This window comes from Elephas maximus, chromosome 3, assembly GCF_024166365.1.
Source record: "Elephas maximus indicus isolate mEleMax1 chromosome 3, mEleMax1 primary haplotype, whole genome shotgun sequence".
In the NCBI taxonomy this organism is placed as follows: Eukaryota; Metazoa; Chordata; class Mammalia; order Proboscidea; family Elephantidae; genus Elephas; species Elephas maximus.
The window spans coordinates 85,811,263-85,834,752 of NC_064821.1; the positions used below are offsets into that span (position 1 = coordinate 85,811,263).

Consider the following 23,490-nt stretch of genomic DNA (forward strand, 5'->3'; position numbering starts at 1 on the left):
TGGGCTGGAGGCAGAGGGAGTGGGAGACCCTGAGAAGGAGGACTGGAGATGGAGGAAATTCAGGAGAGGGGAGCGTCTTGGAGATTGGAAGTAGAATTCAGATGCTGCTGGCCGAGTGGTCTCGGAGCAGAGGAACACAGGAGCATCCATTGGCTTTAGGGGTGTGGAGGCGTGACCTGGACAAGCGATTTGGTGGTATGATAGGGACTGAAGCCAGATTGGTGTTTCACGAGGCAAGTTTAGGAGGTGAGGAAGTAGAGGTGGAAAAAGCAGACATTTTCAAAAAGTTTAGTTGTGGGGGAGGGTGGCTGTAAGTCTGAGGGTAGGATTTTTCTTTTAAAATGAGAAAATCTTGAGTATGTTTAGGTGCTGTTGGGAAAGGGTTAGTAAACACAAAGAAGTTGAAGGCATGGAAAAGAGAAGTATAATTGTTGGAGCCTCAGCAGAGGGGCGTGCCTCTCCATTCTCCTGGGAGGAAGGGAGAGAATCGGTGCAAAGCAAGGTAGGTTGGTGGGTTTGGTTGTGAGAGATGACGAAAGTTGCTCTTGATTTTTCTCTGCAAAATAGGAGACAGGGTCATGTGCTGAGAGGAAGAAAGGCGAAGGGAGCTGGAGGTTTGAAGAGCATGGAGGAGGTTTCAAGTATACTGTGCAGAGTGGGAGAGTGAGCTGGGCAGAGAACAGAGACAGGCAGCACGGAGGGCCAGGCTGAGGCTCTTGGTGATGTGTCCTTAGGACACCCCGCCTACTTGGCAGGCGGCTTTCTTCCAGCCGCCCCGGGCTGCCTTGAAGAGGGTGGAGACTCAGATTCATTCAGGGCTTGGTTTATGCCAGGCAGGAGCATGGAAAGATAAAGGGGGCGGGGGCTTGGGATATTGCTAAAACGGTGCAGCGAGGGACCTTGGAGCCTGAGCTGAGTATCGAGGGTGGTAAGGACAGCGGGGTTGGAGGACGGAGGTTCTGATGGGTGAGAGTGGGTGCGGTGCCTTGAGCAGCTGAGCTGCGGCTAGATGAGGGTCTGTGAGGGAATGTTGGAGGCTGCGGTGTTGGAGGCAGGGCCGTTCCCAGCAGTGGCAGTGTCCAGGGTATGACACAGCCTGTGCAGTGGAGGATGAAGCCATGGAGATGAGTCAAGGGGGTTACCCAAGCCACCTGGGCAGGGGCGGTGGCAGAACTTGCTATGGAGAGGAAGCCCACACATTGGAAGCAGAGTCCTCATTGGGAACAGGGTCTGGAACTGTCACTGGGGAATGGAGAGGGCACAGGGCTTGCCTCTTAACCCCCAGTGTACCCATGGAGTGACTACCTCTGTTGGGCACTTTTTCTCCAGACCTTGGAGATTTTTTCTGCTAGGCAGCTTGATGAGTTTGGATGTATAAATTTGAGTCTAAGCTTGGGGGCCCCAGGAGCCATTGGCCATTGGTGTCTATGCGTTACCTGTGGCCCACGCATAGACACCCTGTCCAGGCAGGCACAGGCCAAGGCAGCCTCACACCAGAAGAGCTGTTGGGGCCACTTTTCCTCAGAAGAGAGGAGCTGTGGGCACAGCAGGTGCAGAGAGCTTCTTTGTATGTGATAAGGGGGGTGGGATGGAACGGTCACATGCTTGTGTGTATCCAGTACTGTGTATGGTTTTTGTGGGAGAAGCCTTGTGTGTGTGAGAGAGAACACTGCGTGTTAGAGCACCGTGTGACAGACGCCATATGTGCATATGGGAGACCCCATGTGTGGTTGTGTGTGTGTGTCTGTGTGTGTGTGTGTGGAGAGCTTGTGGTTCAGAGGGAGCCAGGCTGTCACCGTGTCAGTGGAGGCAGCCTGCCCAGAGGGGCCCTGGGATGGCCATTGCAGCACTCAGGGAGTAGCCTGCCTGAATGAGTCTCCAGCCCACTGTGACTCAGTCGCCATGTCAGTGATCCCCACCCTCCATCTGCCTGCTTCCTCCCATTTGTCTTCCCCAGCCCCCTCCGCCCCTCCCCAGAAGGTGACCTGTGTGAGTGCGGGCTCCACCACCGTCCGGGTAAGTTGGGTCCCGCCGCCAGCCGACAGTCGCAACGGCGTTATCACCCAGTACTCCGTGGCCTACGAGGCAGTGGACGGCGAGGACCGCGGGCGGCATGTGGTGGATGGCATCAGCCGCGAGCACTCCAGCTGGGACCTGGTGGGCCTGGAGAAGTGGACGGAGTACCGGGTGTGGGTGCGGGCACACACAGACGTGGGCCCCGGCCCCGAGAGCACCCCGGTGCTGGTGCGCACCGATGAGGACGGTAGGCAGTGGCACCAGAGGAGGGGCAGGGGAGGGCGGCACCCAGCCTCAGCCACCACCCATCTCCCACCCCGGGGCCTTTGCCTCTCTACATACCCAGGCAGGCTGATCTTTCCGGTGCGGGCTTAACTGCCCAAACTGGGGAGATGTGGCTTATGGGACGACTTATGCTTAAATTCCCCCTCTTGGGCTGTCTCCAAGAGAGCTGGAGCCTTCAGAAGCTAAGGAGAGAAGCAGCCCAGCTAAGATTTGAGGGTCAAGGCTAGAAGATTGGTGCAACAGACTCTAAAAAGAGCACCTTAGCTAGGCGTTGGCGTGATACAGGGGCCCAGGAGGAAACAGGAGCGGTTGTGCTGACTTCGGGGTGGTCAGAGGCCTGGTGCTCCATCTCCACCTGTTTCCCCACCTCTGCCCTCCCACCAGTGAGGTAGCCTGGGCCAGGGGCTTAGCGGGGCCAGTGCCGGGCTCTTCCTCCTGGCAGGCAGAGGTAGCCTGCCAGTTCCTCACCAGGGATAGTCTAAGAAACTACGTCCATTGCTTTCCTGGGGGGAGGGGAACAGAGGCAAGGCCCTGGAGTTTGCTGTGCCCGCCCGAGCCAGGATCAATACCACCAGTCCTGACTTCATTCTCTCTCTGGCCCCTAGTGCCCAGTGGGCCACCACGGAAGGTGGAGGTGGAGCCACTGAACTCCACTGCTGTACGCGTCTCCTGGAAGCTACCTGTCCCTAGCAAGCAGCATGGCCAGATCCGCGGCTACCAGGTCACCTATGTGCGGCTAGAGAATGGCGAGCCCCGCGGCCCACCCGTCATCCAGGACGTCATGCTGGCTGAGGCCCAGGTGTGTCACTGGGGAGTGGTGGGGCAGAAAGGAGGCCGTGGGGAAGGGTGGGTGGAGACCAGCACGCACCACCTCCTCTTTAATGCCCAGATGGCTCTTCCCACCCTGCCTGCCCTCAGAGGCACTTATGGCTGCCTTTCCTTCATCATGACACCAGAGAGGCCTCACTGTGTCAGGGCTGGGAGGCACCGAGGTCAGGAGGTTAGGACCAGGTTTCAGGAGACGCCCCTTTCTGCTTTGGGCGTGTTTGAGCTGTGCCAGCCTAGGCCCTCGCAGCCGCATCTGCCCTGGTGACAGTCCCAGCCTGTGTCATCTCTGTGGCTCAGCCACCAGCACATCAATGAGACCTGTTCCCTCAGACCCAGGCCTCCATCGCCACCCTCTGCGCAGACTTCAGGCCCCCGCCCCATGTCCCCCCTTGTGGCTTGCAGGAAGCATGTTCACTGTCACGGGAAGGTGGGCTTTTGAGATGTGGTCTCTTCCTAAACAGTTAAGGGCAGGGTATCCCAACCCCCACATCCAGAGAGCAGGAGAGCACTCCTGGTCTGTCTGCTCACCCTGCATGGCTGTTGGCCCTTGCTGAGCTCAGCAAATGGCCAATTTGGGATGCTGCTCTGTCCTGGCCCTGAAAGGATGGCTCAGCCCTGATGTTTACTGTCAAGGGCTGAGTCTGCCAGCCAGCCTCATACTTCCCTCTGTGCTTCTGTCCTCCTGGGGATGGTAATATTGCCCAGGAGGTTAGGCTATTCTGTGCACTGGTTTGCCATTCAGATGAAGAACCTGGGACGTTGAGAGGTTATATAAGTTGTTCAGAATTACCCACAAGTGAGTGAGTGGCAGAGCTTGGATGAGAAGTCCCTGGACTCCTGGGAGAGGGCTGTAATTACTGTCATGAGTTCTCTCCCAAAACACTCTGCTGAAAATCATAAAACCTGGCTCAGGGTTCCCCCATCCAGAATCATGGCCTTGCAGAACACAGGGCCCAGCACTGAACCACCCTGGGGGGGTGGGCCCAGACTCCTTCCAGAACCCCCGTACCCTCCCTTTCCAGCCTTTCACCCCTTCCTGGGCTGGGTAGAGGTACAAACACATACCTGGTGTTCTGCATGTTGTGCTTAGGAGTGGACACACCCACACAGATAGGCAGACAGGCCTTCATGCCCTTGGCTGGCCTCAGCCTTCAAAAGCAAAATTCCTTTCTGCCCAGAGGGTGCCCTCTTCCTCTTCTTGGTCTGCTCAGTGCTGAGAGGACAAGGGGGTGGAGGAGGTGGGTGTGCAGACCCGCCTGCATTCCTGGGGTAGGTTAAGGGCTCCTCCTGGAGCCTCAGCAGACACACCTACCCAGAAGCATCCCGGGAATGGGCTTCCTCCAGCCCCTCCCATCCTAGGTGGCTAGTGGCCAGTAGGGTTCCAGAAAAGCCATTTTGGGTGCCCCCTTCTGGTCCCATGTGGTTTAGAAGGTGCTAGGCCACAGGCTCAAGGACTCTGCCCTCAGCCTCGGACATCCCATGTGCTTAAGCTCCAGGGAAGCTAACTGAAGATGGTAAGCCTGCCCTTGTGGTCCCTTGGAACTGGGTCATTCTGCTCTAACCCAGTAGGCCCAGCTGTCCCCTGAGTTGCCCTGTCAAGGACACCTACAGTCTGTTCCTTCACCCAGCAGCACCATCTGCTCAGCCCAGGGCTCCATCAGTTCTGAAAGAGCCATGTGGCCTGTCGTTCCATCTCCTACCCCTCGCCAGGGGCCAGGGTAGAGCCAGACCTCTCTCTTTCCTTTGTGTCCCTCTTAGGTTCGTGTCTGTTTTTCATGGTCTCTGACGCCAGTATCCCTGTCTGACTCCTTTTATCCCTTTCCTGTGTCTCTGGTTTTTCTTTCTCTGTTTCTGTCTTTTCCTCTCAATGGCTGTGTTTTCATCTCTCATTCTCTTTTCTGTCCTTTCTGCCTTCCCTTGCCACCCCTCTGGCCCCTTCCTTGTTTCTCCCCCTCCATTTGGTTTTACTGTCTGCCCCTTCTTCTCCCTGGCTCTGCCTCGGCCTAGGAGAGGTACCACATGAGAAAGCCTCCATGCCCAGCCTGGCTTGGGCATCCTCTGTCACCCCTCAGGCAAGGAAGCTGGAGCAGAGATGGGCCCACGCACACCCTAGAAAGTGGCTGCAGCCACAGGGGGCCTGTTGATGGCCTCCCCACATTCTGTTCCATGCTCCTTCCAAGGTCTTTGAACAGAGCTTCCCAAATGGGAGGGACTGAGGCTGTGTGGACAGAGGCTAGACCAGTGGACAGCACTGTCAGGGTGGTCTTTCCACAGGAATTCATGGTACCTCTAGCCTAAAGATGTCTTGGACCACTTCCCTGTGCTGTGCTTGACACTGACCAGTTCCCAGCCACCCAGTGCCACAGGGCCCTGTGTGGAGACCTCATTCCCTCCACCTGTCTGACTAATATCCCTGCATGAACCAATGGCCCAAAGGAGAACTTATAAGAAACAACCCTGAAAGCTGCTCTCCTGTCTTGATTCTCAGGCATCCCAAGGAGGGGACAGAGGTCTAAGTGGATCCCTGTGTCTTTGTGACAAGGCCCCGGCTCTGAGCTTGGCATTCGAGGCCTTTATACTCTTCCTGGCCAGGTGGCCCCTTGGGCCACCCCAGCCACGATACAGTTTTTACTGTTTCTGGGATGTTCTTATGCTTAGGGTGACTATATAAATTATTGTCCCAACTGGGATCCTTTTGAAAGTGAATAATCATACCATGATAACAGGTGTAGGCCAGGACTGTCCCAGGTAAACAAGACTTGTGATCACTTCATCATCCCTGGTGGGTCTTCCCTTCCCCCTACCTGAGCTGTCAAACCCATCCCCAGGTCTGTCCTCCTCTCCCTTGAGGCACCTCCACGTGGCGCTCTCTGATCCCCTAGTTTCAGCGAACCTTCTCCCCTCTGACCGTTGGCATGAGTGCCTGCCCTCAGATTTCCCCCTCCCCTTGGCCGTGGCACATATAGTTGGTGCTCAGTGAGGCAGGGGCTGGGATCTGAGGATGGGGAATGGGCTGGGTGCTATGCCCATGGGCACTTCAGAGGCCAAGCCCTCCATCTGTCCTCCCCGGGCCAAGCCCCCTCCGGGCCAGACCGAGTCCTTCATCCTGTCTCCCTTTCTCTCCTTCTCCGCGGTCAGTGGCGGCCAGAGGAGTCCGAGGACTATGTAAGTAGCAGGTGTGCGAGCGCGGGCAAGACTTGGGTCAGGCTGGGCTCTTGGGACACTCCCCCTCTCCTGCCTTTCCTCCCAGCCCAAGCTGCCAAGGTCTGCAGGGCACCAGCCACATCTGGAGAAAATTGGCATTTAGACGCAAGCACCGAGCTGAGCAATGATTGGCATTGCCTCTAATCCTTCCTTCTCGCCTGTCGAGCAACAATTTGAGGCCAATGTTCATGATCGACCAGGGCTCGGCCTCTGCTCGGGCCAGACAGGGATGGAGTTAAATCCGATCCTGATCGTTAAGACTTATTGATCCCTGGAGTGAAAAATAACCTGCGTCTGGGCCCAGGCTGGGAGGGGAGTTTAGGGAGCTGGGTTCCGGCGTTGGTGTGTTCTGGAGCCCCAGCCCTGGGAGACCCTCCAGCTGGGGCAGGCAGGGGCCTACGAGGGGCTGGTGGTGGCAGCAGGGACCCCACCTAAGGCTCAGAGCTGGAGGGACAACAGGGTTGGTGGTGACAGCTCTGGTCCCACTGCACGGTGGTCTCCCTCCCTGCTTCCTACTTTTCCCTCTGTGTGGCGGGCGTGGCTTGGCCTGCTGTGGTGTTTTTCCGCATGTCCGGAAGTGATGCCTTTGCTATAGGTAGGTTTATGGGCAGGTCCTGCCAAGGCAGGAGGACACTGCCCTGACTGTCTACCTAGCATCACTAGGAACCGATGGGCCAGTCCATTTCCAGGTGTGGGGGGCTCCTTGTTCTCCTTGTCTCTCCTCCCTGTCTCTCTTCCCTACTCAGTAGGTAAACTCAAGCCTGTGTTCAAATGAGAAAACTGATATTTCAGGGACTAAGGTGTTCTCTTGAGTCGGCGTCCTGGGTGGGGTCAGGTAGGGGCAGGCCTGGTCCTCCAGGGTGGTACCTTGGCTCCCTCCACCTTTCTCCGTGTGTGTGTCTGTGTCTGTGTCTGTGTGTGTGTGTGTGCGCGCACGCGCCAGTGGCCTGACACCTGCTTACACCGGAGGACCTGTGGCCCATGTCTGCATGTGTGTGCCAAGGGCCACACAAGGGGCTGTGTGCATCCTCAGGAGGTAGCATTCGCAACACAATGGAGTGAAAGAAACTGTAGCCCTTTGTTCTTGCCTGAAAGGAAGAATGAACTGCCTGCCCCAGGCACAGGGCTCCTGGGACAGGCGAGTCCTCCTGGGTATACATCCCACCCACCTGCCCTGCCTCTAACAGAATCCAGTGTGGCACAGCCCCCCCGCCCCCAGGACCTCTTGCCACACGTGCCCTGGGGGCTCCCTGAGGCTAGGGTCCAAGGTGGCAGACATGGTCTCCACATGCTCTCCTGTGATGGGAACAGGCCCTTCCTCCTCCCTCACAGGAAACCACCATCAGCAGCCTGACCCCAGAGACCACCTATTCCATTACTGTAGCCGCCTACACCACCAAGGGGGATGGTGCCCGCAGCAAGCCCAAAATCGTTACGACAACAGGGGCAGGTGAGTGAGGGGTCAGGGATAGAGCAGGGTGGGGGGCTGTGAGGAGGGCAGCGCCAGAGCCCCGTGCGTGGTTGTTTAGTCCCAGGCCGGCCCACCATGATGGTCAGCACCACGGCCATGAACACCGCACTGCTTCAGTGGCACCCACCCAAAGAACTGCCTGGCGAGCTGCTGGGCTACCGGCTGCAGTACCGCCGGGCGGATGAAGCCCGACCCACCACCATAGACTTCGGCAAGGATGACCAGCACTTTACGGTCACTGGCCTGCACAAGGGTGCCACCTACATCTTCCGGCTGGCTGCAAAGAACCGGGCTGGCCCAGGCGAGGAGTTCGAGAAGGAGATCATGACCCCTGAGGATGTGCCCAGTGGCTTTCCCCAAAACCTGCACGTGATCGGGCTAACCACATCAACCACGGACCTGGCCTGGGACCCGCCAGTGCTGGCAGAGAGGAATGGGCGCATCGTCAACTACACTGTGGTGTACCGTGACATCAACAGCCAGCAGGAGCTGCAGAATATCACCTCTGACACCCGCCTTACACTCTCCGGCCTCAAGCCGGACACCACTTATGACATCAAGGTCCGCGCACGTACCAGCAAAGGCGCTGGCCCACTCAGCCCCAGCATCCAGTCCCGGACCATGCCTGTGGAGCAAGGTGTGTGCTGCGGGGCATGTCAGTGCCAGCCCATGCGTGGCTGCACCTGGGGACCTCTGCTGTCCTTGACCCACTGACCTCTGGCGACTATGATCCACCAGCCTCTGGTGTGTGACCCTCCAATCTCTCATGACCATGACCCACTAACCTCTAGTAAGCGAGCACCATGTTCTCGGGTTTGTGATCCCTGATTTCTGCTGTCCTTGACCTACTGACCTGTGCTATGTGACCCTCCAGTCTCTCGTGACCGTGACCCACTGATCTCTTTTGACTGCATCACCATCGTTGGTGTGTAACCTACTGGCCTCTTGGGGCCATGACCCACTGACCTCTGGTGAATGAGCTCTACCATCCTCTGGTGTGGGGTCCACATCTTCTCACGACCGTAGTCCATTCTCCTCTGGTGACTCTGACCTGGTGTCCGTGCACTGGAGCTGTGCCCGAGCACTGCAGGAGGTCCAACTGTGGATCCTGCAGCAGCATCACCGTCTCTGTCCACTGCTCACTATGTGGAAGAGCTTGGGCTGGGAGTTGAACTGAGATTTGAAACTGGCTGGGAGTGGGGGTACTTGGTACTCTGCAGCCATTCCAAACCCCCCGCCCACCAACCAGTGTCTCATCCTGGCAGGGAACCCTTCCGGCCTGTTCAGCTACGCAGCCAGAGCTGACTCCCTCCTTATGCCTCCACAGTGTTTGCCAAGAACTTCCGAGTGGCAGCTGCAATGAAGACATCTGTACTGCTCAGCTGGGAGATCCCTGACTCTTACAAGTCTGCTGTACCCTTCAAGGTGGGTAAGGGCCACTGCCAGCAGAGCCCAGCACACACATGGCCTACTGTGTGCTGTCATTCCACCCGCAACCCGTGTGAGTGAGTGTTTGAGGCAGGATCCTAGTTAGGGGGTGTTTGTGTATGTGTGTATGTGGTGGGGAGCCTTACTGCCCTGTCTCCCCCACCCTGCCATCTGTAGATTCTTTACAACGGGCAGAGTGTGGAGGTGGATGGGCACTTGATGCGGAAGCTGATCGCAGACCTGCAGCCGAACACAGAGTACTCGTTTGTGCTGATGAACCGTGGCAGCAGTGCGGGGGGCCTGCAGCACCTCGTGTCCATCCGCACGGCCCCCGACCTCCTGCCGCACAAGCCACTGCCTGCTTCTGCCTACGTAGAGGACGGCTGCTTCACCCTCTCCATGCCCCTCGTGCAGGAGCCCTCACTAGTCAGGTGTGTAGATTTGGCCACCGGGCAGGGGGCAGGGCTGGGTGGTGGTGGTCCTAATTCCTCCTCTACCTCGCCCAGGTGGTTCTACATCGTGGTGGTGCCCATCGACCGTGTGGGCGGGAGCATGCTGGCGCCGCGGTGGAATACACCTGAGGAGCTGGAGCTGGACGAGGTGCCCAGGGAGGGGACAGGGCACTCAGCCTCGTTGCAGTGACTGGCCCTTGTGACTACCCCAAAATACATGCTCATACTTGAAGTTACTCTCTTGGCTGCTCTGGCTGGCAGCCTGCCCCCTCTCTGGGGAGAGGGATTCCAAGGTAGCCCCAATGAGAGGATTGGCAGAGAACCCCCTGGGAATTTTCAGAGAATTCCTTGAAGACTTAGGGAGAATCCCCTGGAGGTGCCTGCCGAGATTCCCCTGGGTGGGAAGTAGCGGAGGAGTCTGCAGGCCTAGAGAATTCCTAGCCCCACAGACTTTAGAGAGTCCTTGATCTAAAGGCCATGAAGGGGCTCCAGTGAGGAAGCCCGACAGCCTTGAAGTCCCTTGTTGTTGTAGTTGTTGTTAGGTACCATGGAGTCAGTTCCAACTCAGAGCAACCCTTTGTACGGGAGAACAAAACACTGCCCGGTCCTGCACCATCCTCGTGATCATTGTTATGCTTGAGTCCATTGTTGCAGCCACTGTGTCAGTCCATTTTGTTAAGGGCCTTCCCCTTTTTACCAAGCATGATGTCCTTCTGCAGGGACTGATTTCTCCTGATAACATATCCAAAGCATGTGCGACAAAGTCTCGCAAACCTTGCTTCTAAGGAGCATTCTGGCTGTACTTCTTCCAAGACAGATTTGTTTGTCTCCTAAACATTTGAAATCCTTCTGTTCTTTTCTCACAACCAGTGTGGACAAGCTCTCTCTAGTTAGGGTGAGCCCAGATTACCCACAGGGCTTCTTACTGGGCTGGCAGGAAGTTGTGCATTGTATTTCCGGTGTTCAGCGTTATTCTGCAAGGGCAGTGGGCTGGGCTAGGCTTGGCCCCTTACATGGAAGGTGAGCTTCCGTGCATCTTGGCTCAGAAAGCTGATGTCCCAGACCACGGGCCCTGGAGGCCAGCACTGACTCCTGTGCTCTGCTCTGCAGCTTCTGGAGGCCATTGAGCAGGGCGGTGGGGAGCGGCGGCGGCGGAGGCAGGCAGAGCAACTGAAGCCATATGTGGCCGCTCAGGTTGACGTGCTCCCTGAGACCTTCACCCTGGGGGACAAGAAAAGCTACCGAGGCTTCTACAACCGGCCCCTGTCTCCAGATCTGAGCTATCAGTGCTTTGTGCTCGCCTCCCTGAAGGAGCCCGTGGACCAGGTCTGCCTGAGCTGGCTTGGTGGTCAGCACCCTAAGACCCCAGGCCCAGATCAGCACAGGGACCTGATGCTCTAGGTCCAGTTAGTCCAGCAACTTCAAGGTTCCAGGCCTGACCCCACACCTAGGCCAGTCTCAAACATTCTGAGACCCCAGGCCCGGGTCAGCCCCAGAGATCCCAGACTTGCACTAAGGATCCCAAAACCCCAGGACCCAGGAGGCCAGTCCTAATCTAGCTCCTGGGACCCAGACCAACTGACCAGGTGCAGGTTAGTTTCTTAGGATCCAGGAGACTAGGCATCACCCTGTCGCAGAGGTATTTCCCAGGTTGGAAGGCAGGGGGAAGGGGAGTTCTCACACTGAGCTCGCAGCCCACACTGTTCCTCCGCTGGGCCACAGAAGCGCTATGCCTCCAGCCCCTACTCGGATGAGATCGTGGTCCAGGTGACACCAGCCCAGCAGCAGGAGGAGCCCGAGATGCTGTGGGTGACAGGCCCAGTCCTGGCGGTCATCCTCATCATCCTCATCGTCATCGCCATTCTCCTGTTCAAGAGGTGAGTCATGTGCCCAGGGCTCCCTGGAACGCCACCTGCCCCTCCCTGGGCACAGTGCATGCAGAGAAGAGGCGGCCACACTGGCCTGGCCCGGCCCCAGGTGCAGTGGGAAGCCAGGAGGAGCAGAAGCAGTGTATGCACATGCACGTGTGTTTGTGTACCTGTGCCCGCACACACGCGTCTGTTTGGGTGGGACACCCTCTGTGTGTGCTCACCTGGATGTGTGGAGGAGCTTCACGGAGGGCTGTTCCATGCATGTCCTGGGCGTGTCTGTCTGTGTTTCAGTGGATGTGAGTGTGTCTGTCTTCCTCTTCAGCTCTAAGACACCATCCCCTGGTCTCCTACCTTAAGCACCTTACTCTGCCGCCATTCCTAGATGACTCCCACGGAGGTCCAGATGCAGCCCTACCCACCTGCCCACAGACACTCACTTAGCTGATGTTCACTGAGCACCTGCTGTGACAACAGTTGCCTCAGACTCCATGTGTCTTTAACGCTGAACCATCACCCTCCCCGCAACCCTGCTCTCCCCACTCGTCCTCACAGTGGATGGGACCCCATCTGCCAAGTAACCAACCAGAAATCTCAGTGTCACCCTTCCCTTCCCCCTCCCTCTCCCTCTACATCCAGTCTTCTGTGAGTCCCAGGCTAACTGTTACTGAAATACGCTCCCCACAAGGTCATGCCTATGCAGGGCATAGCTGGGGACCTGGCTGCATTAAGTCTATCTTCTCTCTCGGGTAGCTGAAGCGACCTGCCCTTGGAGTCTATCCATCCACCTCCCAGCCTGAAAGGTATTTTCAGAAGATTTAACCTTGGCACTCTCAGCTAAACCTTTTGGTGGCTCCCAAGATACAGCTTGATCTCTTCAGCCATCAAGGGCCTGGGCAGTGTGGCCCTGCCACCACCCAGCGTCACCACACTGCACTACATGTAGTTTCCGGGAGTTCAGGCTATACCCTCCAGCTCTGTAGCTCACCCTGTCCCTGCCCACCTGGTATCTGCCATCTCATCCTTCAAGACTAAGCTCCAGTTTCTGATGCCCCACGAGGCTTTCAGCAGCCCACACCCTCCCCATCCTGTCCTCCGTCTGCCCCTGGGATGCTTCACAGAAACATCTCGGGTTCTGCGTAGGAGTCTGCTGTCTCCAGCCCCCAGCATGAGGCTGAGCTCCCAGACATGCTAGTGGACGCTTGTAAGATGGATGTGTGTTGGTTTGTTTGTCTGAGTGCATCTCCACGTATGAATTCCTGTATCCTGTGCCCCAGCACTCTCCAGTCCCTGCCCTGAACCTAGTGCCTCTTTTCTGAAAAGTTAGCTCCCTCCTCCTAGGGAAGGGTTCTCCCTGGGCCCAGGCATGAAGGCCTGTGAGTGGGGCCCTGAGGAATGTCCCACACACTCAATCTTCCTTCCCAGTTCCCTCTGGATCTTGGTGTCTAGGGGAGGTGAACCCCCTCTCCCTGTGAATGTCATTTGGTGCCATATATGGGTCCTCAATGTCCCCATGTCATGAGAGGGCCTGAGCGTTTGGCGGAAACAATGACCGTTCCTTTCTTCTGTCCTTGCTTGTCTTTCGGGACCTAGTAAACAAGAAAGGTAGGAGTCATTCCTTCTCTCATCACACGTCCCCCCGCTTCACTTCTCCCTCTGCACATTTTGGGCACTCTGCGGGGAGGGATGGCGCTTTTATCGGAAGCCTGGCCTATGGTTTTAAGCAGCAAATGGTCCAGACAGTGCAGCTGGATCCCAGGTTGGGACCAAGTCCTCACTGGTCTCTCCAGTTTGACTCTGTGCTCCCCATAGGCGATGTTCCTTCTCGGTTGCACAGGCATAATGCAGACTTCAGATGCTTCCCATAGGACACAGGCTAACTGGGCTCCCCAGGACCCTCATCAGCTCCATGTTCTCTCAGAACTTAACCTCAGTGCTGCAGAGACATTGTCGTGTGTATTTGCAAAGAGCCTCACTGCAGAGCAGTGGGGAAGCATGCCTAATGTACACACTCACGCACATTCGCACAAGCTCACTCTCCCCAAACACGTGTGCAGACCAGAAGGGGCCACGGTTTCTGTCAGCAGCTGGGCCTCATGGTCTGTCTCTGATGCTCTGCTCTAGACAGAGGAGCTGAGGCCAGTGAAGGAGGACTCTGCCGGCTAGGGTGATGCCTTCCCTGTCCCTCCCCTGCTGCTCTGGGCATTTACCCTGAAACCCTGGTGGCCAGACAGCTGGGGCCCAGACCCCTGTGGTGTTTGTGTATTTTATGTGTCATTTGCATGTTTACTCCTGGTGGCTCCTGCCGCCTCTGCTGTGGTGGCCTCCAGGACAGCAGCCACTGCCCAGCAGTGATCTGCCTTCTCTCTGAAGGAGCCCAGCCTCTGCATCCCCTTCCTCCCTCGCTACACCATCCCTTGTCCACACCACACCCCTGCTGTCTCTCCACCCTACCCCTCCCCTGTGTTCTTTCACGTTGAGGCTGCTCTGCCCCTGGCTCCCCCGTGCTCCGAGACCCCAGGGTGAGGTGGGGTGGGGGGTAGAGCCATGGACAGGGCGGTCTGTGATAGATATTCCATGCATCACTCTTCTCCGCCTGAACCTTAGGTTCTCACCAACCTCCCTTCTGTCTCTGTAGGAAAAGGACCCACTCCCCATCCTCAAAGGACGAGCAGTCCATTGGGCTGAAGGACTCCTTGTTGGCCCACTCCTCTGACCCCGTGGAGATGCGGAGGCTCAACTACCAGACTCCAGGTAGGGCAGCTCCCACAGCTTGCTGGCTCCCAGTCCAGGCCACTGGAGTCTCTACTGAGGGCCTGGGTTTTAAGCCCCCATTTCTTGCTCTTTTTCCTCCTTTTGGCCCTTCTCTATTTATTTACCCACTTTGGACTGATATCAGTTGGACAGGTGTCCCAGGGCCCTGGAGCCTCTGGGGAAGGTGTAGCTGCTTAGCCCCACCTTGTGTTTGCTCAAGGCCTCTGAGTACAGGCCAAGGACCCCTACAGAGCCCACATCTCCATGACTGGGGGTTGAGGGGGGGGGCACTGGCTGTGCCTGCACCTGGTCCCTCTACACGAAAAAGAATGATGTTTGGGCAGTTTACAGTGGGAACTGCCCCAGCAGACACATGTGGGGTGGGATGCCTACTACATCTGACCCTTCCTGGAGGCTAACCCCAGCACAGGGCTTGTTGCCTGCCCTACTTCCCCAGCCCCACTCTCACATGGCACAAAAGGTCATTGCTTCCCCTGCCCCCAGCAGACAGCACAGGCCTTTCCTCCTGGGAGAAGCTTCCAGACAGCCCCAGCCCCCAGGCAGGTTGGGTGCCCTCTCAGCACCCAGATCCTCTCTGCTTCTCCCACCATGGCCCCTCTCACACTGGGCTGGGAGTCCTCGATTGTAGTCTTGGAGCTCTGTGGCACCAGGAACTGTGTCTTGTTCATGTCTCTGTTCCTTGTGTTCTGCACATGGTAGGTTCTTGCTGAATGCCCGTGAAGTGAATGCCCAGACAACTGAATGAATGCTTGAGCTAACGCATGCACACAGAGAGTTTGTGGATGTAGCTATTGCTGCATGTTAAATTACACCAGAACTTAGTGGCTTAAAACAATAATTATTTATGATCTCTCACAGTTTTTGTGTGTCAGGAATTTAGACAGGAGCACAACAGAAACAGCTTGTGCCTGTTCTAGAATGCCTGGGCCCTCAGCTGGAAGACTTGAAGGCTTGGGGCTAGAATCATTTAAAACAGTGGTTGGCAAACTAGCCTGTGAGTCAAATAATAGCCTACCACCTGTTTTTCTAAATAAAGTTTTATTGGAACAGAGCCATGCTCATTCATTTTTATGATGCCCCATAACTACTTTTGTGCTATGAAGGCAAGGTGACGTAGATGCAACAGAGACTATGTCTGCAAAGCCTGAAATATTGACTGTCTAGTCCTTTATGGGAAAAGTTTGCCAACTCCTGAATTCTAAAGGCTTGTTTATTCACGTGTCTGGTGGCTGATGCTAGAATCAGCTGGGAGCTTCTTCATGTGGTTTGAGCTTCCTCACAACATGGTGACTGAGTTCCAAGGGCAAGCGTCCTAAGAGAAAGAGTGAGCAAGAGAGCAAGAGCCAGGCAGACCTAGCCGGCAGTCACAACCCAGCATGATCAGATCTGTGAGAAGTGAAAGCGCTGGGATGGTGGGGACTTGGGGGCAGAGAAGCCTTCTTCTGGAGGGGATGCTGAGCCTTGTGGGCACTGGCCAGGCAAAGAGGAGGCGAAAGGGAGCTTCCTTTGGTGGAAAGAGCATGTACAGAAGCTCAGAGGCATTACGTGTGCATCAGATTACAAGTACTTTGGTGTTTCTGTAGCATCGGAGTTGGGGGCTGGAAGGATATTGAGAGGCAGGAGATGAGACTGGAGGGTTAGGCAAAGGTCCAGCTACAGAGGGCCTTGTGTGCCAGGCTGAGGGTTTGGGCTCTATCCTGAGAGTAACAGGGAGGCACTGAAGAGTTTTTGGCAAGAGAATGACACGGGCAGAATTTGAGAAATACCACTGTGGTTTCTGTGTGAAGAATTGGGGCAGAGAACTATTTAGAAGGCCACCGAGAACCTGGACAGGGATGGTAGTGTGGGGATGGAGGGAAGGTCAGACTCAAAACATTAAAGAGGCTTGGTCAGCAGGGGGACGTGAGGAAGTAGGGGGACACAAGGATGCCATGTGGTCGCTGGCCCAGTGACGGGGTGGGAGGACCTGACATGGGTCCTGAGGTGCAAAGATGGGGGTCCGTGGGTCGGGAGGTCTGTACCGACAACCTGGCCAAAACCACAGTGTGGGAGGCGCCGTGGTGAGGTGGTGGTCAAAGCCCAAAAGTAGACGGGCTTTCCCAGGGAGGGGGCAAGGGTGAGAGGAGAAGAGGCTGGGGAATGCCAGGGAAGGAGGTGGTACTTTAAAGAGGAATGAATGAAGAATAGTCAGGAAGATTAAGAAGGAGCAGCTGGAGAGAGAGAAGAGGAGTGCGGTGGAGTCCCTGATGCAGAGGTCAGGGGACAGCCACATGAGCCAGCGGTTTAGACGGCGGGGAGACCGCAGAAGGACATTGGCATTGGCGGGTGGTAGGCTGCTGAGGACCTTGGAGAGGGAGTGGTGGTGAGTCTGGGGCAGAGCGTCTGGCAGGTGGAGGCGTGATGCCTCTTTCAGGGGCCAGAGCCTGACGGACATGACGGGCAGGTGCACAGCAAGAGGGGAGAGGAGCAAGGGATCAAGAAAGGTGCTTTCTTTTTTCCAAGGTGGAAATTGTTTATGGACAGTGGTCAGGGGGCATCCAAGGTGCAGGGATGGGGATACTGGCTGGTGGAGCAATGACCTGAGAAGCTGGGATCCAGAGAACTGGGTGTAGGGTGTGATTGAACCTCGGCTGGGGGACAAGTAGGGATGTCTCTCCTCTGCATTCTAGGCCAGGGTGGGATGGGAGGTGGATGGGGTTGTTGGCCCCAGGTTTTCCTGGGCTGAGAAAGATGTGGTTAAAGCAGCTGAGAAAAGCAGTGGCCTGAGTGTGGGTGCCGAGCAGCGTTAGGGCCCAGGGAAAAGACCTTGAATCTCTGTGCTTGGGGGCAGGGGGAGACAGAGTTGGATGGATTGGTGGTAAATCCTAGTGTTCAGGATGGATGGGAAAGAGGTGAAGACATGGGAGGAAGGACAGCAGTGATTGGGCAGGAAAACAAGGGATGGTGGATAGCAGGCCTTCAGTGCTGGTAAAGGCCACGTGTGGAACAAGGGAGGAATGGGGAAGGCAGACAGGATGCTGTGGCCCAGGGTCAGAGATGAAAGAACTCAGAGGCCGCTGGCAGGGAGAGGCATCACGGTGGCCATGGACAGCCCAGGTGACGGCAGCACTTGGCAGAGGACACACCTGCCAGCTATCACCAGAGTATTTAGTGAACCAGGGACAGAGGGGTCAGAGGGAGGGGCAGTCGGCATGGCAGGGCTCTCCCAGTCAGAGGGCTTCTTTCTTATTTTTAAGTTGAGCAAACATTTTTTTCTTTTATAATGTAAATTTTATTCTTAAACTTTTCAAACCCACGAAAAGCTAAAAGAATAGTACAGTTAGCACATGTATATCCCTTATGGTGATTAATTTGGAAGAAATTACCACTTGGAAGAAATTACTTTCTCTTTACCAAATCATTCTAAAATGGCCAAGGCCAGATTTGATACCAGAGGCCACAAGGCTTGGTTTGGACTTCATTTTCTGCCATACACAGGCCCGGTGGGGATGGGAGCACTCCCTCCGGGCGGGAGGGGGGAGCAGTCCAGCCGTGTTATTTGGGAGGCAGACAGGGCTGGTGGATAAGGACTTGCCCTGTAGCCCCCGGCCCCTTATAATTCCCCTTCCTCCTGCCAGCGCCTCCTGAGCCTTCTCAGCCCTCTTCCCTGCTTAACTCCCCCGCCCCCCACACACACTGTGTCTGATGGTGACATAACCAAAAAAGGTTAACAAGCTCTCTTCTCTTGCCCCGTCGTATTTTGTTTTGTTTTTGTTTTTTCTCTGCAGGTTCCAGTGCCCCCAGTTGCCCGAATATCTCAAGTTAGTTTTCAAAGTTCCCGTGTTTGGGGAATACTTTGGCCTCTGTGTCTGTTTCCACTTCTCTACTTCTTTTACCCCCGGCCTCCCTGCGTCCTTGACGTCTTCTCCCCTCTTCTCACTGTCTCCTTATGTTTTCTTTCTCTGACCTCCTTTCTCCCCATCTTGCTTCCTCCACTCCTGTCGGTTTTCTCTCCTGCTGGCCCCTATCTTAGTCTCTTTGCCTCTGTCACCTCCGGTCTCAACCTGACATATCTTTCTTTGTGCCTCCTGTCCTCTTGTCTGTCTCTCACTTCCCTTCTGCTGTCTGTTCTCTCTGTTTCTCTGCCATGGCATCTACTGTCATGAAGACTCCATCCACACCTGCAGGGCCTGGGACCATGATTTTATCAAGTCTCTAGCATGACCACTGGCGCCAGTGAGGAGCAGGAGGGCTACGCACAGGCCAGGCCAGTGGGTGGGTGCAGGCTGAAAAGGCCCACCACCCCCCAACCCAGAGTGACAGGAGGTCAGATCCCATCTGGCCTTGGTCTGGGAGGGAAAAAGCCTCTCACCCTTGTTGAGCTACGCCTGCCAGGCGGACCCTGGTGCCCCCACTCAGCACTGTGTCCTGGACCTAGTCCTTGTCACATGCTCACAACACACACACTTCCCTCTGTCTGCTCCCCACCTGCCAGCCACTGTGTGCTCCGCCACCCATTGCCGCATGTGCTGCTGTCTCCATGCCACCAGTGCTCCATGGTCACACGTGTTCACATGTGCACATACATCCATTGGGGCTGGCTCTGCTACCCCCCCTTCAGCTTCACACTAACCGTGCCCACTGACTCTGTCCATGTGTGCCCTACCCTCCCCAGGTATGCGAGACCACCCACCTATCCCCATCACTGACCTGGCAGACAACATCGAGCGCCTCAAAGCCAACGATGGCCTCAAGTTCTCCCAGGAGTATGAGGTGAGATGTCCCCATCCCTGCAATGGCCTGGCCTGGTCTAGCCCCATGCCAGCTTCTGCCTTGTCTCAGGTCTAGGAACTCATCAGGTCCCAGCTGTTGATGGGGTGTCTGGGCTTCCGCAGAACACAAAGAGGAGGGGTTAGCAGTGGCCAGATCCAGCTGGGAACTGAACTCCTCAGGTGCTGGGCCTAGGTGGGGCCCCTCTGGGCACCCTCTGGTGGCCGCCTCAGGAGGTGTTTTGAGAGGCTCAGTGCCCTGGTTCTGGACACTCAGACACATGCCTAGAAGTTAACAGAGGCACAGACACAGAGTGACAGACACACAGACACAGATCAATAATAATAGCTGTAATACCTGGCATTTATCAGGAGCTGACTCAGCCAGCACTGAGCAAGGTGCTTGGCATGCATCATCTGGCTCCCCTATAGCCCTGTGAAGTGGGCACTGTTATGATCCCATCTTACAGATGAGAAGGCTGACGCTCAGAGAAGGGAAGTGATTTGCCCAAAGTCAAATGGATAATGACTGGTGGAGCCAGGACTCAAACCCAGGTCTGCCTAATGCTTTATGGCCTGTACATTCATATGTTCATCTGTGTACTCAGATTGTAGTTCAGGCATTATAGAGATGCGGAGTCATGGGACCCCATGAGTGGAGGGCCAGGCTCAGGCCCTGCCACATGCTCACCTCTCTGGCCTTGACTGTTGCCAGTCTGGGCTCAACTTCAGAGCTGTGCTTCTTCGGCCTGGGCTCTGAGGGCTTCCATCCTACCCATAGCATGACTCAGATAACCCCAGGCCACCCACCAGGCTAAGGAAGAGCTTTGTTAGAGAAGGAGGTGATAAAGCAGAGACCCCGTCCTCTCAGAAGGGCATGTGGGATAATCTCTGCCTTGTCCACCGCCGTGGAAGCACAGGCTTCCCCTCCGTGGGTAATCCGTGCATGGACGACTGATGGGTTGGTTGCTCCTCTTCTAGTCAAATGTCCACCCTCAGCTGTGTTTGGGGGACGCATCACTGGGAGCCAGAATTCCCCTTCCAAGGAAGGGCTATGAGCCAGGTAAGTTCCAGCCCAAAAGGAAATTGAGCTTGGCAGGCAAATTGATGACCATGTCTGCCACGAGGAGACCATGCTGCCTCCAGCTGTAGAGCCCCCCCGGGGCCTTGCTTTGCAGAAGGCCGTGCTACAGGGGTAATGAGGCTTGCAAGTTGGGCTCCCTTCCTTCAGCTCTTCATCTGGCAGGGAAGGCCTTCCACGATCTTCCGCCCGGACTCACTCAGTCCTATCTACCATGCCTGCCCATCCTTCAGACAAACTGCTGTAGCCTGCAGGCCTCTGCACCGTGCTTCATCGTCTAGGCTCCTGGCAACCTTCATTCCCAGCATTCCCCCTTCCATATTCTACCCAGTTCTTCGCTCTGAGCTACCCGTATGGCACCCTCTTCCTCCAAGAAACCACCTAGGCCTCCCGTGGCCTTTCCCATGCCAAGATCCTGTTGCTGTATCATCTTTACTGTTGTCATCCACACACAATTGACCATGTGTTATATCCAGTGCTGGCTGGGTGCTGGGGTTATGGAGCCAAATGTCACCTCCACCCCTGGCGTGTTGGTGAGGAGACACACAGGTAGACATGGAATATGCTGCTATGACGATACGTGAAAGAAGAAGGCTGGTGGCACTGAAGCAGGAGGAGAGGTGGGGTGTGCTGGTGGGTCTCATGGAGTCAGTGACACTGGTCCTCTGGAAAGTAATGAGACTGGAACCCAGATACAAGGACACTGTGCTATGCTGCAAACTTTAGGTTGTATCCATCTGTAAAATGAGGATGACAATAGCACCTATCTCATATGAGGATTAAATGAGGAAATACATGCAAAAAGCTTAGAGCAGAGCCAGGTACACAGTAAGTTCTTGCTAAGACTTAGCTATTGTCATTATTCTTAACTGAGGCGATGAAGAGTCACAGAAGACATTTAAGCAGGAAATTGATATTCAGGTCTCCATTTTAGAAGGGTTGTTCTTGCTGTCGGACAAAGAATGGATCAAAGTGGGGCAAGAGGAAAGAGGCAGGGAGATGGAAGCTCTGAGTTGGGGTGGCCTGGACCAGGCAGTGATAGCAGGTAGGGGAAGCTGAGTGGTGTCCAGTTATCTGTCCATCAGTCACCTACTGAGGGGGGGGCCTGTGCAAGGAGCTGAGAAACAGCGGTGAATGAGGCAGACATTGCACATGTTCTGAGATGATGGGGTCTCTACTTTTTCACTTGTGTCTCTGACAAAGCCCCTCTCGCTGGGTGCATGGCCTGTGGACATTCTGGGGCACAGAGGGGTTATTAAGAACTTGTAGGTTCTGCCTTGGCCTTCTGGGTGGACGGACAGTGGTGCGGTTCACTGAGATGGAGTCCCAGCAGGAGAGGAGGGGGGAGCTGATGAACTCATCTTTGAAAGGGTTGAGATTGGAGGATCTGTGGACCTCCAGGTGGAGGTGTCCAAGTGGCTGTCGGGTATTCAGATCTGGAGCTCGGAGAACTCTGGGGTGCAGCTGGGTTCTGGGCAGCTCCAGCATATGGATTTAAGAGTCCTGAGAACAAGCGCCCTCACCCCGGGAAGGCTGTGGAGTGAGGAGAGAAGAGGGCCCTGGAATGAGCCCTGGGGGAGCTCTGTGTCCTGCGTGGGAGGGGCGGGTGAAAGGGGAGGAGACAGAGAAGGGACAGCCAGGAAGGAGGTTAGAGGCATGCTGGGCAAGGTGGAACAATGATGTCTAGAGCCTTCTCAGTGTCTGGGGCTGCAGAGCTGCCTGCCATTGCTTCCACCTTGTTTCATGCTTTTGTTTCATTAGATGGGTATAAGGCTTGAGGGACCTTTTCCTGCCTCCGCCTCACCCCAGACCACTTTACTGGGAAGGGGATTTGGTACTATGGTCAAGGAGTCTATGGTCCATCACCTTCTGGATAGGCAGTGGTCCGAGGTGTGGCAGCCTCTGAGCCCCACGACTGGCCAGGGAGGTGGTGGTCGCTCCTGACCAGCACCAGGGACAGGCTGGCTGTAGCCTGAGGGGCCAAGGTAGGGTGTGAGCACCGCCTGGAAGGCTGGGTCCCCCCAGGGGAAGTATGTAGACCGTGACTCTGACCCCACGTCACCTGCCCCTCTCATCCGCTGCAGTCCATTGACCCTGGACAACAGTTCACGTGGGAGAATTCCAACCTGGAGGTGAACAAGCCCAAAAACCGCTACGCAAATGTCATTGCCTACGACCACTCTCGAGTCATCCTCACCTCCATCGATGGTGAGCCATCTCCTTGCTCTCGTCCCCCTTGCTGGCTGAGGCAGCATTTTGTCCTGCAGGGAAGACCTGCAAGTCCCAGGGCAGTACTGAGGGGTGATTAGCTGAGCTGGGAGCCTTGGGATAATGCATTCCCATGTCCCTTCTCACCCACAGGTGTCCCCGGGAGTGACTACATCAATGCAAACTACATCGATGGCTACCGCAAGCAGAATGCCTACATTGCCACACAGGGGCCACTGCCCGAGACCATGGGTGACTTCTGGCGGATGGTGTGGGAACAGCGCACGGCCACTGTGGTCATGATGACACGGCTGGAGGAGAAGTCCCGGGTAAGCCTGAAGGGCCCTGCTAGGAGGCAGGCTGGGAGATACTCATCCTCCAGCTGACTTTGAGCACCTCTTCTGTCCCCGGGGAAAGAGATTCCTTAGGGTATCCCCCAAATCCGTTTTCCAGGGGTATTAGTATGTTCCCTAGATATTAGGTTATTTCCACGTTCCTCAGATACTGGAGTATTTCTGGAGTATTAGCATGTTCCCCAGATGCTGGAGTGTTGCTGCAGTATTAGCATATTCCCCAGACACTGGAATATTCCTGGGATATTAGCATGTTTCTCAGATACTGGCGTGTTCCTGGGGTATTAGCGTGTTCCTCAGATATTGGAGTGTTCCTGGGGTACTAGTATGTTCCCCAGATATTGTAATGTTTCTGGGCTATTAGCATGATCCCCAGATACTGAGGTATTGCTAGGATGTTAGCATATTCCTCAGATACTGGAATGTTCCTGGGGTATTAGCATGTTCCCCAGAAATTTTAATGTTTCTGGGCTATTAGCATGTTCCCTGGATACTTAGGTATTGCTGGGATGTTAGCATGTTCCTCAAATACTGGAATGTTCCTGGGGTACTAGCATGTTCCCCAGATATTTTAATGTTTCTGGGCTTTTAGCATGTTCCCCAGATACTTTAATATTTCTGCGCTATTAGTATGTTCCCCAGATACTGGGGTATTGCTGGGATGTTAGCGTGTTCCCCTGATGCTAGTGGACTCCTAGGGTGGTAATATGATTTGCCAGATGCTGTCATTTTCCAGGAATGTTAATATGTTCCCCAGTTGCTGGCATGTACCT

General features: G+C 55.6%; 1 protein-coding gene across 5 annotated transcripts in view; it reads left to right on the forward strand.

The window, feature by feature from the left end:
• The window catches only part of PTPRF (protein tyrosine phosphatase receptor type F), a 94,741-nt gene that overhangs the window by 65,421 nt on the left and 5,830 nt on the right, over nucleotides 1-23,490 (forward strand). For 2 of the 5 annotated variants that reach the window (XM_049879034.1, XM_049879035.1), the window contains exons 12-25: nucleotides 1,958-2,263; nucleotides 2,907-3,100; nucleotides 6,268-6,294; nucleotides 7,666-7,783; nucleotides 7,863-8,441; nucleotides 9,132-9,229; nucleotides 9,410-9,663; nucleotides 9,739-9,832; nucleotides 10,795-11,010; nucleotides 11,407-11,561; nucleotides 14,191-14,306; nucleotides 18,982-19,079; nucleotides 22,241-22,364; nucleotides 22,518-22,693. In XM_049879034.1, coding sequence (XP_049734991.1) covers nucleotides 1,958-2,263; nucleotides 2,907-3,100; nucleotides 6,268-6,294; nucleotides 7,666-7,783; nucleotides 7,863-8,441; nucleotides 9,132-9,229; nucleotides 9,410-9,663; nucleotides 9,739-9,832; nucleotides 10,795-11,010; nucleotides 11,407-11,561; nucleotides 14,191-14,306; nucleotides 18,982-19,079; nucleotides 22,241-22,364; nucleotides 22,518-22,693 — 2,555 coding nt within the window. The remainder of the gene's footprint in view (nucleotides 1-1,957; nucleotides 2,264-2,906; nucleotides 3,101-6,267; nucleotides 6,295-7,665; nucleotides 7,784-7,862; nucleotides 8,442-9,131; nucleotides 9,230-9,409; nucleotides 9,664-9,738; nucleotides 9,833-10,794; nucleotides 11,011-11,406; nucleotides 11,562-14,190; nucleotides 14,307-18,981; nucleotides 19,080-22,240; nucleotides 22,365-22,517; nucleotides 22,694-23,490) is intronic. The other 3 variants (XM_049879037.1, XM_049879036.1, XM_049879038.1) reach the window with 3 other exon arrangements.